Source organism: Zophobas morio, unplaced genomic scaffold (assembly GCF_036711695.1).
Source record: "Zophobas morio isolate AGI-343-1 ecotype UQ-CSIRO unplaced genomic scaffold, CSIRO_AGI_Zmor_V1 ptg000022l, whole genome shotgun sequence".
NCBI classification, from domain to species: Eukaryota; Metazoa; Arthropoda; class Insecta; order Coleoptera; family Tenebrionidae; genus Zophobas; species Zophobas morio.
Genome location: NW_026972127.1, coordinates 3,902,891 through 3,918,501, shown reverse-complemented (window position 1 = coordinate 3,918,501; position 15,611 = coordinate 3,902,891). Strand labels below are relative to the sequence as shown.

Here is a 15,611-nt window from a genome sequence, read left to right as displayed (position 1 = left end):
AATTCATGGATTGGACACGCGTTTTGTGTATTCGGACTCCAACTAATTAATTTTCATATCCTGGTGTACATATACTGAGATAAAATTTAATTGACATTTTCAGATATTGGTATGCAAGTGTCGTCACCGCGATATCAAATTCCGCAGAAACGGAAAATCTAGGTGAAAACCCTTATCATTCTTATGATAAGCAGACAGACAAGTAGTCAGTTAGGTAACCACCGTTTTTAAACTCGTATTTTACTCAAAACGGTGCCGAAATTAATGTTTTGTGTGAATGTGGCACGTTTGTCACACTTGAACACCAAAATCTATATACCCAGAATTACTTACGTACATTCTTGATTTATCTCTAGCATTCTTATTATATTAATAATAAATAGCGTTATCTCGTTTAATATGGGAGGCACCCAGCCCATTCTAATCAGATACTATTATTCCAAGACCCGAATACCGAGAATTTTGGCGAACCGTTGGTTCGCACACCCCCCACCCTCAACCCTCATTATCTCAGACAAATTTTGCCAGACAGACCGTTGTCGTTTGCTAATTCTGTGGTGATAAGCGCGCTTGTCTTCACACGTGGTAAGTTTTTCTGTTTATCGCATTTTTCTAATATCTGTTGTGTTTTTTCGTGCTTAATCTCCTTTTATGGTTCTTTTCTCAACGAATCGAATTTAATACCCGATTTTTATTTCCCATTATCGAAAGTTCATTTGGTGATAACACGACGGAATGCCGTAAAAGCGTGTGTAAGTTGTTGGGTACTAAAATTTTAACGAAGCTGGGTTGTAAATAGTGGTTCGTGCCGATAAGTTGATGGAAATTTTTACGAACTGTTTTCAAAATAATGGCACAAATTTGAAATGTTTATGAAATGTTTACGTTGTTAAAGCACGCATACGATTTGCCGCCTCGTCGAAATAACAATTATAATAAAATTGGGAAAACGCGGCTTTAATTTAATCTGTTTGTGTTGATAAACTTGAGTGGACGAAACAATTATTTATTAAGGTTCTGTGTTGAAAACCGATATCATTAAACTGTTGTTTTTAATTGGCAAACTTAAGGAGATATGGGTAGCTTGAGTCTATTGATATTAATCCACGCGGAACGAAAAAATTAAGCTAATTTATAGTGGAGAGCGCCATCTTCTGCTACTTGTTTAAGCTCGGGCAGAAATCTGTATTGACCGGTCACAATTTAATTGAGTAAAAACGACTAAATCACGTCTCGTAATTGGCGCAGTTCAAGTTTTGTTTAAATTTATAGTTTGTTTTTTAAGAAAGCCGAGTTGGAACGAACAGGCACTAAATTCAGCGAATCACAGCGTTCCGTTTCGTAGCACGTGGTCAGCGTGACTCACAATAGAGAAAGTGGTAGCATCGTTTGTTGTTAGGGTGCCGGGTTTTAACGGTAATGCAGCTGTTAGCGTCATTTTGAAATGTTTTAGGTAATTAATTTAGAAGTTTTCAAAATCCGCCAGATTTCTTTTCTGATTCCAAGTGAAACTTTTTTTTTCTTCATTAAACATCTCGTTAATTTTTAAAACCAAATTTAATTAAAAACAATTTTTTTCGCTATGTTTGACATGCTTCCATATGTCTCGTTTCGAAGTCAAAAATGAATTTTCGAAAAAATTACCAGAAAAGAAAACAAATTCAAGGAAAACTTCCATGAACAAGAATAGAAATATGACGGTTAAAGTTATTTAAACACTTTATTTTATACATTTTAGATAAATAATTTTTGAAAATGTGAGAATAAAATTGTTAAATATTTTTTTTAAGTCATGAAAACAAAAGAAGGAACTTGAAACTTGTTTTTCAAAAATCTTGGTCCAGGAGTCCAGGACCATTAACGCTTCATGTTTTTTTCGAATCAGCCTCTCGAAATATGGGTCCCAGTATTTTTTGAGGAACTTTTCAAAAATCCTAAATTTTTTCTTTTTTTTTTCGTAACAAAAATATCGCAATATAATTCTCATTAAAAATATTTACCCAAAAAAATTTTAAAATAAAGTGTTCTTTCCGCTATAAAGTGTTTAATTCAATCATGCGCCAAAAATTGTGAATATTTCAAAATATTTGGTATTTTTGTTCACGAGTAGTGATTTTTTATGTTCTTTTAAATTATGGAAACAAATCAACTTTTCATTCCAAAAATTTAGGGTTTTAAACATAAATAAAAATAAATTTTGGTACTGGAGCATTAATACTTTGTTTTTCGAATCAGCTCGTGGAGATCTAAATCTCATTTTTTTTAGGATTTTTAGGCAACTTTTCAAAAATATCAGTTTTTTGTTTTCAAAACAAAAAGAAAACAATTAAATGCTCTCAAAAAATTATTTACCTACAATTTTTAAAAGAAAGTGTATTTTTATAGTACAAAGTTTAATTTAAATCATTCGGCAAAAAATTATGAAAATTTCAAAATATGTTGTACTTTTGTTTATGATTTTTTTATGTTCTCTTAAAATATGAAAAGAAATCAACGTCATGATTCCATTCCAAAAATTTGGGAATTTTAAACATTTTAAGTCAATAATTTTGAAATTGTTGTGAAAACGAAAAATTTCGAAAATCTTGGTACTGGACCTTTAATACTTCATGTTTTGTCGAATCAGCTCGTCGAGAGCCAAATCTTGGAATTTTTTGAGGATTTTTAGTCAACTTTTCAAAAATCACAATTTTTTTCGTTGTTCTCAAAACAAAAAAAAGACAATTTAATTCTCTTAACATAAAAAAAAAATATTTATGTAGAATTTTTAAAATAAAATGTTCTTTGTAGTACAAAGTGTTTAATTTAACTGATTCGCCAAAAAATTAGGAATATTTCAAAATATTTCGTATTTTTGTTCATGAGTGTTGATTTTTTTATGTTCTCTTACAATATGAAAAGAAATCAGCGTCATAATTTCTTTTCAAAAATTTGGGATTTTAAACATTTTAAATGAAATAATTTTGAAATTTTTATGTGAACATTAAAAATTTTGAAAATCTTGGTACTGGACCATTAATACTTTGTTTTTGGAATCAGCTCATCGAGAACTAAATGTCAGAATTGTTTGAGGATTTTTAGGCAACTTTTCAAAAATATCAATGTTTTATCTAAAATTTCTAAAATAAAGTGTTCCTTCTACCACAGTCTTTAATTTAAATCACGCGGCAAAGAATTATGAAAATTTCAAAATATTTCGTATTTTTGTTCATGAGTGTAGATTTTTTATGTTCTCGTAAAATACGAAAAGAAATCGACGTCGCGATTCCATTCCAAAAATTTAGGATTTTGAACATTTTAAATTAAATAATTTTGAAATTTTTATGAGAACGAAAGATTTCAAAAATCTTGCTACTGGACCATTAATACTTTATGTTTTTCGAATCAACTCGTCGATATCTAAATCTTAGAATTTTTTGAGGATTTTTAGGCAACTTTTCAAAAATCTCAATTTTTTACCTAAAATTTTCAAAATAAAGTGTTCTTTCTAGTACAAAGTGTTTAATTTAAATCACGCGGCAAAAAATTATGACAATTTCAAAATATTTCCTATTTTTGTTCATGAGTGTAGATTTTTTATGTTCTCGTAAAATACAAAAAGAAATCAACGTGGTGATTCCATTCCAAAAATTTAAGATTTTGAACATTTTAAGTAAATAATTTTGAAATTTTTATGAGAACGAAAAATTTCGAAAATCTTAGTACTGGACCTTTAATACTTTGTTTTGTTGAATCAGCTCGTCGAGATCTACAATAAACCTCAGAATTTTTTGAGGATTTTTAGTCAACTTTTCAAAAATCACAATTTTTTTGTTTTCAAAACAAAAAAAAAACAATTTAATTCTCATAGAAAAATAAAAAAATGTATCTAGAATTTTTAAAACAAAGTGTTCTTTATAGTACAAAGTGTTTAATTTAAATCATGCGGCAAAAAATTATGAAAAGTCCAAAATATTTCGTATTTTTGTTCACAAGTGTAGATTTTGTATGTTCCCTTAAAATATGAAAAGAAATCAACGTCATAATTCCATTTCAAAAATTTGGGAATTTTAAACATTTTAAGTCAATAATTTTGAAATTGTTGTGAGAACGAAAAATTTCGAAAATCTTGGCACTGGACCTTTAATACTTCATGTTTTGTCGAATCAACTCGTCCATATCTAGAATAAATCTCAGAATTTTTTAAGGATTTTTAGTCAACTATTCAAATGTCACAATTTTTTTCTGTTTTCAAATAAAAAAAAAGACAATTTAATTCTCGTAAAAATTAAAAAAAAATATTGATGTAGAATTTTTAAAATAAAATGATTCGCCAAAAAATTTGGAATATTTCAAAATATTTCGTATTTTTGTTCATGAGTGTTGATTTTTTTATGTTCTCTTACAATATGAAAAGAAATCAACGTCATAATTTCATTTCAAAAATTTGGGATTTTAAACATTTTAAATTAAATCATTTTGAAATTTTTATGTGAAGCAAAAATTTTGGAAATCTTGGTACTGGACCATTAATACTTTGTTTTTCGAATCAGCTCACCGAGAACTAAATCTCAGAAATGTTTGAGGATTTTTAGGCAACTTTTCAAAAATATCAATGTTTTATCTAAAATTTCTAAAATAAAGTGTTCTTTCTACCACAGTCTTTAATTTAAATCACGCGGCAAAAAATATGAAATTTTCAAAATATTTCCTATTTTTGTTCATGAGTGTAGATTTTTCGTGTTCTCGTAGGTAAAATACGAAAAGAAATCAACGTCGTGATTCCATTCCAAAAATTTAGGATTTTCTAAGTAGTCTAATACGTGTAACTTTTTAACTCAGATTGTTATACCTAGTTTTCTTAGTCATTTTTCTATTTATATGGATTTTTTTAACAAAAACCCGTATTTCAACTAAAACATCAGAAACAACGTTGAATTTGCGTTTTTTCCCTTATTTTTAACCCCTAGTTTCTAACTCAGATTTTCCTAAAAACATCAATTTTTTGGTAAAATGAGTCAATTTTCAAGTTTTGTCGTTGACGTTTGCAGAGTTTGAAAAACAGCCCATTGAGGTATTTTCAAAAACACAAAAAAATATGAAAATAACCTGTTTTTAACCCCATTTTATCTATTGAAACATCAATTTTTTATGGAAACTACCCTATTTTTTTTAAATGTGAGCCAGATTTTTATGCCAAAAAGAAGGAAAACCACCCTGTTTTATGATTTTTTTTTTAATGTGAGCCACACGTAACAACTGAATCTGTGGTTTTTGTTTAAAAAAAATGCATAGAAAATAGAGAAATAACTAAGAAAACTGGGTATAATAATCTGAGTTAAAAAGTTACACATATTAGACTACTAAAATTAAGAAAACCATTGATGTTTTTTATTATTATTATTATTGAAAGTATTGACTTTCTGATTTTATGTGGACATTTTTTAAGTCTTAACAAAATCATTGTGAACAACTTTAAATTTGTATTTGAATTAACAAGGTTTGTAAATATAATCAATCATACATTATACGGTTAAATAGCAACTTCTATTTAGGCACCAAGCCTTTCAAGAAGCAAATATTTCAAATTTCCCACCTTTTGGCTGTAGTACAGTGGTGCCAACTCGGGGGATTTTCCCCGAAATTTGGGGGATTTTTTTGGAAAAAGATGGGTATTTCCATTCCCGCAAGAACATTTTGCAGACCTAGAAGCACAGCATCGTCAGATTCAAATTAACTTTTTTTTAATGTTGCTGCCTGGAATAACTTTAACAAATGTTGTGGGAATATATCGAAAGCAGCCTCCACGTTGCGCATGGCAAGTCTTCTGTAGACTTGAACAACAAATTGAAAATGGATTGGCGGACCATATTCATCACATAGTCTTAAGGAATAAGTTTATAAATGCTGAGTGTGAGCCTATAAATTTTTTGGATTCTCATAATTTTTCAGTTACATATAATATCACATGTCAATGTAATGTGGTGGATTTTTGAATTGATTAAGACGAAATAATTGATGAATTATTATATAGTGAACCAAGACCTATAAGGTTATATGGCCATCATAAAAGTAGTTGACCGTAAATAAATACCCCCTTTGTGTGGTTCGCACTAAACTTACCGGTTGGCAATAAATCATCTTCTAAACATTTCTTGCTCATATTTAACAGGGCCGGCTTTCAAAGCGAGTGGTTATTTCGGAACCCTCAGCGGCTGCAGGTAGTAAAGAAATAGTGGAGTGGTGGATTTTCATATTTAGTGAAAGCCGCCCCTGAACCAAACCACAAGAGCCGGTCGAGCTGCAGTGGACACGTTATTTACGACCCTAAAACATTTTCTATTGTAAACAACTTAACTTCGACACAATGGGATGATTTTATGATGGCCATATAACCTTATAACTCTTGGTTCACTATAAAATGACGATACAGTTGACCATGTATCTGTTGCAAGGATAATTACTATTGTATAAAATGTATTATTATTATTGTAATTAAGTAAAATTTTGGTGAATTAAATATTTTTTCCATATATCTTATTTTAGTCAGTTTCAAAACTATAAGAACCTAGTTTATTTAATAAAGTTTTCAGTTGTTCCAAAATACCTAGATTGGGACAATGAATATTGAATTCATATAAAATCGTTCTGCTACTGCATTTTATAGCCATTTTCGACACTCGCAAGTGCTGAAATCACACTGCGGCCAGTTTGGGGTCAAGTAGAAGAAAAGTAAATTAAGGCAAAAAAGTCGACGGCCAGAAAAACTAATGATAACGAACTCTAGCAAAACGTGAAAGTCGGAAGGAAACATAGAGCACGTTTCCTTCGATGAAAATTAACAAACCAATCTATTCGTCAGTATATGTAATTATTTAGTTCACAACAGGCTCAAATCAATATGGAACAAACTCACCTAAATGCAATCGAATGTAAGGAACGACAAAATGCACGTCTACACTCTGCTAGCATACGATGATAATGATGATTCATTTAATGGACTAAATTTAAATATAAAATTAATCAAATGCAAAAACTGTCTATAAAATTTATAAATCAATTTTCAAAAATATCAATATTACGAAAAGAATCTTCATAATAATTAGACCTGAAGAACATTTACTTCTTTCCAGAGACACTCCTTGTTTTTTATCAAGAAAATATAAAACAGCGTCATGTAACTCATATAACTTATTAATTTTTGATGAGTCTGCAAATAAGTCGACAACAGATAAATATAACTTCAAGTTTCCATCTAAAATAAAGAATAATCCATTAGTTGGACCAACATCATCTGATTTACTTACAGCGGTAAATTACTGACAAATTCCTCTTCACGTGTATTTATTTATTTTTTTTTTCATTTATTTTATCAGCCTTATATAAATGCAACAACTGTCTATAAAATTTATAAATCAACTTATATTCTTCTATTGTTTCTGATATTTTTAATCTCTTATCTAAGATTTCTATTATCCCCACACCAAGAGATAAACAAACTAGTGGAGGTAGGGCTAACGAAGATAATCCCGATGCACTAAATAATAATTTACTAATAGATAATCCGATTCCAATTTTATAAAAATATACATATGTGTAACTTTTTAACTCAGATTATTATATCTAGTTTTCTTAGTCATTTTTCTATTTTCTATGCATTTTTTTTCAACAAAAACCACAGATTCAGTGGTTACGTCTGGCTCACATTTAAAAAAAAAATTATAAAAACAGGGTAGTTTTCCTTATTTTTGGAATAAAAATCTGGCCTCCATTTTTAAAAAATAGAGTAATTTCCATAAAAAATTGATGTTTCAATAGATAAAATGGGCTTAAAAACAGGTCATTTTCTTTTTTTTTTGTGTTTTTGAAAATACCTCAGTGGGCTGTTTTTCAGACTCAACAAACTTAAACGACGAAACTTGAAAATTGACTCATTTTCCCAAAAAATTGATGTTTTTAGGAAAATCCGAGTTGGAAGCTAGGAGTTAAAAATAGGGGTAAAAAATCAAATTCAGCGTTGTTTTTGATGTTTTAGTTGAAATACGGGTTTTTGTTGAAAAAAAAATGCATAGAAAATAGAAAAATGACTAAGAAAACTAGGTATAATAATAATCTGAGTTAAAAAGTTACACATATTAGGCTACTTAGAAAGAACACTTCATTTTAAAACTTCTAGATATATATTATTTAATTCATTATGTGAATTAATTTTTTTTGTTTTGAAAACAAAAAAAAAATTGAGATTTTTCAAGTTGCCTAAAAATCCTCAGAAAATTTTGAGATTTAGATCTCGACGAGCTAATTCGAAAAGCATAAAGTATTAATGGTCCAGTAGTAAGATTTTCGAAATTTTTCGTCCTCATAAAAATTTTAAAATTATTTACTTAAAATGTTCAAAATCCTAAATTTTTGGAATGGAATCATAACATTGATTTGTTTTCATACTTTACGAGAACATAAAAAATCTAGACTCGTGAACAAAAATACGAAATATTTTAGAATTTTCATAATTTTTTGCCGCATGATTTAAATTAAACATTTTGTTCTAGAAAGAACGCTTTATTTTGAAAATTTTAGGTAAAAAATTTATATTTTTGAAAAATTGCCTAAAAATCCTCAAAAAATTCTAAGATTTAGATATCGACGAGTTGATTCGAAAAACATAAAGTATTAATGATCCAGTGGCAAGATTTTTGAAATCTTTCGTTCTCATAAAAATTTCAAAATTATTTACTTAAAATGTTCAAAATCCTAAATTTTTGGAATGGAATCACGACATTGATTTCTTTTCGTATTTTACGAGAACATAAAAAATCTACACTCATGAACAAAAATACGAAATATTTTGAAATTTTCATAATTTTTTGCCGCGTGATTTAAATTAAAGACTTTGTGGTAGAAAGAACACTTTATTTTAGAAATTTTAGATAAAACATTGATATTTTTGAAAAGTCGCCTAAAAATCCGCAAACAATTCTGACATTTAGTTTTTAGTTTTCGAGGAACTGATTCGGAAAACAAAGTATTAATGGTTCAGTACCAAGATTTTCAAAATTTTTGGTTCACATAAAAATTTAAAAATTATTTAATTTATAATGTTTAAAATCCCAAATTTTTAAAATGAAATTATGACGTTGATTTCTTTTCATACTGCAAGAGAACATAAAAAAATCAACACTCATGAACAAAAATACGAAATATTTTGAAATATTCCTAATTTTTTGGCGAATCATCTAAATTAAACACTTTGCACTTGAAAGAACACATTATTTTAAAAATTCTAGAAAATTTTTTAATTTTTTATGAGAATTAAATTGTTTTTTGTTTTGAAAACAAAGAAAAAAATTGTGATTTTTGAAAAGTTGACTAAAAATCCTCAAAAAATTCTGAGATCTATTTTTATAAGAAAAAATTAATTGTTTGTATTTTAAATTTCTTGTTATGAAAAGACGGCTATGTATATTAAGAAAAATAGGCAAAATATAATCCCCGCCCACCCACCCTATCTTCATTTTGATGATTTTTTTAATTCCATTAAACTCTAAGAGTGGGCTCTGATATTTTGAAGGGTGGGTGCGAGAATTCGTAACAGTTCCCCTCTGCTTCACTCATTCGAATTTAGGTTCAAGTTTTGTAGCCCTAAATTATAATATAGTTCTGTTTCCTTATAAATCTCAATCATAGAATCAAACTTGTTATCTGACCTTGCAGCTTGTGTCGTAATATTATTATTATTATTATGAATTATTTGGCATTTAAAACCACACATTTTTTTGCTGAAATTCTTGTTTTTTGAGACGAAAAAATTCTGAAAGTTCAAAATGTATTTTTTAAAGGAAAATATGAACTTTTGAAGGGTGAAGAACATTCGCAGCAGTTCCCCTCTGCGTCACGCAATCGAACTTACCTTTCGGTTTTATCGCCTAAATTATAGTATACTTTCCTTAAAACTCTTAGATTACTTATGATAAATTATATTTAAGGAAATAAATACATAGACTACAACAAGAGAAACCTAATAAGATAAATTTAGCCGAATTATCTTTTATCACCAAAAAGGGCTTAGGAAGGATTATACATAAACGCTCATTGTTTTTCTTATCATAAACAATTTGTCTTATCACTAATACAAACAAAAAGAAAATTATATTTTATATAAATACTCATCGCATTCACAGATGGCGCTTTGGTCCTTTTTCTTCAAAAAAGTGGACATTTTTTTGCACAAATGCTACATATTATGGACTTATTAAACTATAAAAAACAGATCTTTTTTCAAAACTGCAGTTCTAAATTTAAAAATTGTCATCCCAGCCTGAATTGTCGTCAGGAGGGACCATATTATCCTTCGGGAACTTCTCAAAGTAGTGCACATCCGTGTTCGTCTTCAAATTCGGCCGATATGGCGCTGGTAACTTACACTCCGCCAACTTCTCCCAACTAAACCCATCAAACCACTCATGGTTCTTTATATCCATAACGCCCCCATTCAAACACCCCAGTCTCTCTGAAGGCGTCGACTTGCACAACTTCTTCACCAACCCTTCCGCTTGAACAGACACATCCAACGGAAACTTAACATCATCAATCCCTTTCAAAATCAGCTTGTAAGTCTTCATATAACTCACATCATCAGTACGAAACGGGGTATTCCCAGTCAACAACTCGTAAATAAAAACCCCCAAAGCCCAATAATCCACAGCTTTATCGTGTCCTTGGTTGAGAATAATCTCAGGCGGGACGTATTCAGGCGTCCCTGCAAAAGTATAAGTTTTCTTGATGCACTTTTTAAACATTTGGAGCTTTTTAGCGAACCCGAAGTCAGTAAGTTTGACGTAGCCTTTAGCATCTAGGAGAAGATTCTCGGGTTTGAGGTCTCGATAAACGATTCTGCGTTCGTGTAGATAGGCGAAGGCTTCAATGACGCACCCGGCATAAAACTGGGCTACTTGATCCTCAAACTGGCGAGGTTTGTGTTTATGCAGATGGTTCCACAAGTCGCCACCCAAACACGGCTCCAGGAGGAAATACAAGTACTTTGGGTCCTTATACGTGCGATAGAGTCTCACTATGAAGTTGTTTTTGCACGAAATCTGGATATCTTTTTCGTTGAAAACGTGTTCTTGTTGTTTTTGGGCCGCCACGATGTGTTTTTGCATGCACTTTAGCGCAAAGACGAGTTCTTTTTTGGAGGAGTGTTGCACGAGTTCGACTCTTCCAAAGCCGCCGATTCCTAAGGTGTTAACTATTTTGAAATCGTCCAGACTTAAGTCGGTGTGTTCGATTAGTTCTTCCATGGGTTTGTATGGTTGTATTTGGAAATTGATACTGATGCAATCCGGGATGTTGCCAAAATGTTCCAGGAATTGTTTGCGGTTTAAAATGAAGCATTCCGTCCCTGGCGCGTCTGCGGTCACTGTTGCTTTTCGTTCTTTAGCTTTCAGAAGCGCTAATTCTCCGAAGAAAGCGCCTCGGTACAACCGGTCAATTAAACCTTCACTTTTCTTACTCACGGTTACAGAGCCGGCTTTAATAATGTAGAACGTGTCGGGGCTGGTGTCCCCTTCTTCCACTATGCTAGTACCAGTAGCGAAAAACTCAAGCTTGAGTAGACTCGCTACTTGTTGTAGTACTTCCTTCGGTACGCTATTCAATTTCGGTACTTGCTGCAAAAACCCGACTACCTCTTCGTGTTGTTCCATCTCCGAACGCACCAACAAGTGTTTGAACACCACCCTATCCAAAAGCCACATTTTTCCAAAGCTTTTGGACTTTATGGTCGCTAGTCGCTTGGCGTTGTACAGTAGTGCCAACTCCCCGAAAACCCTCACGTCACTAAAACTGTTGATAACTTCGTCGTTTTGGATCACTTCGTAAGTACCGGTCACAGAAACGTACAAGTGGGACCCATCTAAATCCCCTTGTTTGATGATGATCTCGTTCGGTGTCACCGATTCTGGGTACATGCAATCTATGACGTCTTGGAGCTTCTGGTTCTGGAGTAGACTGCACAAGAAGTCGTTGTTTTCGATGGCGGAGCGAATGAACATTTCGTCTCTGAAGACAAGGGTTAGTGATGATAAATTTAGTGAGTGGTACTTACTCTTTGGTTTTGGGGTGCTTGGTGATGGTTTTGATGATGTCTTCGTCATAGTCGAAGTGCTGGGGGGTGACGGCAGGCCGTCTTTGCTCAGTATTTTCTTTACTGGAGTTGCTGCGACGGAACAGGTTTTTGATCATTGTGCCAACTAAACCGAGTTTTGAAACCGTAGTGATTTATATTGTTTTATAGCGAAAACGGTGTTATCGAAGTTTGATGTTTGTAATTTATGACTTTATCTTTTATCGTCTTGGGTTGGATATCCGATGCCGAGTGTGCGATGGTTTAATACGGCTATAAATTAAAACAGGTGTTGCAATGGTGGCGAAAATAAGTTAGAAATTTTGTGAAGTTTGAAAATGGTACTTACAGTTTTCGTTTGAACGTAGTTTGATTTCTAAGTGATTTGTTTTCGGATAACCAAATTCTAGATTGAGGCTTTTGCGTGATTGATGAAATAAATCTGGTGATAAATCATTTTATTGCGGTGCACACTTTTCAATAAATCATTTAAAAAAGAAATAGCTCGATAAAGGGGATTAAAGTTAATCGTGTGTTTCTGACGTCGAAGTGAATAAATACGTTGTTTACTTGCAACTTGTACAAAGCGTTAGAAAATTGAGCGATTGTAAAGTGCGGACTATTGAGACCTAATAAAAATATGACATGTTACGGGTTTTGTTTATTGGTGCAGGTAAGAACTTATCAGTGTTTTTATAGTCGTTTGATTTCGCAATTTATTGACAGATTGTGGATATCCGAAATACCGTTAATGATTTGTTGTTTTCGTTCGGATGTCTTTCTAGGTTGGAACTAAGTAAAAGTGATTTTATCAAATCCGGTGATAACACACTTTGATAAGTCGCAAACCCAGTTTTTGTAAAATATTTTTCATTTTCTTTAGTCGGATTATGAGAGATTTTGGTTTATAATCTTATGGTTTTGCCAAAAATGTCGACAAACAGGTCAAATTTGGTGAACTAGATCCAAACCTTGGCGACAAAGTGAAATCGCCAGTTTCTTCGAAAAATTATAAAATTGAATTTTGCAAAATTTTATTTATTTTATGATAACGCCTATAAGTAAAAAAGTAAAATTGAAAACTCGAGAAATCCGCAAACCGAAAAATCTAAAATTTAAAAAAATCAAAATTTGGGAAACCTGAAAAATTTCCAAAACTAAAATGAAAACTTGAAAAATCGAGAAATCGAAAAAATGAAAAGTCTAAACATTTTAAAAATCGAAAAACCGGGATACCGAGAAATCGAAAAATTGAAATTAAAACTTTAAAATCGAAAAAGTGAAAAATCAAAAAAAGAAAAATCAGCAAATCTAAATTTAAAAAATCAAAAAAATGAAAAATCCCAAAATCGAAACATCAAAAAACCGGCAAATCGGAAAGTCGAAACATTGAAAAGCCAGAAAATCGAGAAATCGAAATAGCCCAAAATTCGAAAAATCAAAAAATAGAAAATGTAAAAAATTGAAAAATCAAAACGAAAAATTGAAGAATCGAACTATTGAAAAAAATCCATTAAATATTGAAAAATTTAAAAATCATAAGCCTGAAAAATCAAAGAATTGAAGAATTGAAAAACTGAAATACTCAATAATTCGAGAATTGAAACATCGAAGTGACGAGAAATGAGAAATCAAAAAATCTAAAAGTAAAAAAACCGGAAACTCGAAAAATTTAAAAATTTAAAAATCCAGAAACCAAACAAAAAAATCGTAAAATCTAAAAACTGAAAAATTAAGAAACGAAAAATCAACAAAACTAATATTAAAAAATCGAAAAACTGGAAAATCGGAAACTTGGAAACATTGAAAAGTCGAGAAATCGAAATATCCCAAAATCGAAAAATTAAATAAACTGACAAATTTAAAAAAACCGAAATATTGAAAAATCGGGAAACTGAACTATTGGAAAATAAAAAGCTCAATAAATGAAGAAATCGAAGTTTGAAAAATCGGAAAAAATTTAAAAATTTGAAAAATAGAAAATGTAAAAAATTGAAAAATCAAAACGAAAAATTGAAGAATCGAAATATTGAAAAAATCCGTAAACAAAAATATTGAAAAATTAATAATTCAATAAATGGAAAACTTGAAAAATCAAAGAAAAATTGAAGAATCGAAAAATTGGAAAATCCCATAACTGAAACATTGAAAAATTGCAAAATCAAAAACCTGTGAAAAAATTGAAGAATTGAAAAACTGAAAACTCGATAAATTGAGAATTCGAAACTTGGAAAAGCTGAGAAATGGAGGAATGGGAAACCAAAAAATCTAAAAGTAAATAAACGAAAAATCGTATACTCGAAAAATTGAAATAATTAAAATTTTAAACATCCAGAAACGAAACAAAAAAAAAACGTAAAATCAAAAAATTCAAACGTCGGAAAACGTAAAATTTAAAAAATCTAAAAACTGAAAAATCAAAAAACGAAAAATCAGCAAATCTAAAATTAAAAAATCGAAACATCGAAAAACTGGAAAATAGGAAACTTGGAAACATTGAAAAGCCGAAAAGTCGAGAAATCGAAATATCCCAAAATCGAAAAATTAAAAATTAAATAAACTGACAAATTAAAAAAAACCGAACTACTGAAAAATCGGAAAACTGCACTACTGGAAAATAAATAGCTCAATAAATCAAGAAATCGAAAGTTTCAAAAATCGGAAAATCAAAAATTTTAAAAATCGAAAAATTGAAACATCGATAGATTGAAATATCAAAAAATTGATAAACCTAAAATTTAAAAATTCGAAAAATTGAAAAATAGAAAATGTAAAAAATTGAAAAATCAAAACGAAAAATTGAAAAATCGAAATATTGAAAAAAATCCGTAAACAAAAATATTGAAAAATAATAATTCAACAAATGGAAAACTTGAAAAATGAAAGAAAAATTGAAGAATCGAAAAATTGGAAAATCCCATAACTGAAACATTGAAAAATTGCAAAATCAAAAACCTGTAAAAGAATTGAAGAATTGAAAAACCGAAAACTCGATAAATCGAGAATTCGAAACATGGTAAAGCTGAGAAATCGAGAAATGGGAAACTAAAAAATCTAAAAGTAAAAAACCGAAAAATCGTAAACTCGAAAAATCGAAATAATTAAAATTTTAAATATCCAGAAATGAAACAAAAAAAGAACCATAAAATCAAAAAATTGAAACATCGAATACACCAAAATCGAAAAATTAAAAACTGAAAAACCGAGAAACTGAACTACCGAAAAATAAAAAGCTCAATAAATTCAAAAATCGAAAAATTCAAAAATCGGAAAATCAAAAATATTAAAAATCGAAAGATCGATAAATTGAAATATTGAAAAATTAATAAATTTAAAATTTCGAAATATTGAAAAAAATCCCTAAACTGAAATATTGAAAAATTAATAATGCAATAAATGGTAAAATTGAAAATCGATCAAAAATTAAAGAATTGAAAAATTGAAAAATCCCTAAACTGAAACATTAAAAAATTGAAAAATCGAAAACCTGAAAAATCAAGGAATTGAAGAA

The 15,611-nt window shown here is 30.1% G+C and overlaps 2 protein-coding genes across 2 annotated transcripts in view; one reads left to right on the top strand and one right to left on the bottom strand.

The window, feature by feature from the left end:
* Positions 1-563: 563 nt before the first annotated feature.
* LOC135133784 (autophagy-related protein 9A) overlaps positions 564-15,611 on the top strand; it is a 34,907-nt gene continuing 19,859 nt past the window's right edge. The window contains exon 1 of the mRNA XM_064062304.1: positions 564-585. The gene's annotated coding sequence lies outside the window, so the exon portion shown is untranslated. The remainder of the gene's footprint in view (positions 586-15,611) is intronic.
* LOC135133681 (cGMP-dependent protein kinase, isozyme 1-like) lies at positions 9,938-12,701 on the bottom strand. The gene is made up of 3 exons (XM_064062155.1): positions 12,450-12,701; positions 12,083-12,373; positions 9,938-12,036 (listed from the first exon to the last, which is right to left on the bottom strand). Exons 2-3 carry the CDS (start codon positions 12,217-12,219, stop codon positions 10,275-10,277), a joined length of 1,899 nt encoding a protein of 632 aa, XP_063918225.1. The 5' UTR covers positions 12,220-12,373; positions 12,450-12,701; the 3' UTR covers positions 9,938-10,274.

What these genes read in the sequence shown, in the direction of transcription:
- LOC135133681 (XM_064062155.1), bottom strand. Translation starts at nt 12,219, where the DNA reads ATGATCAAAAACCTGTTCCGTCGCAGCAACTCCAGTAAAGAAAATACT. An exon ending in AAGCACCCCAAAACCAAAGA is followed by an intron (nt 12,037 to 12,082) that starts GTAAGTACCACT and finishes CCTTGTCTTCAG; the next exon opens with AGACGAAATGTTCATTCGCT.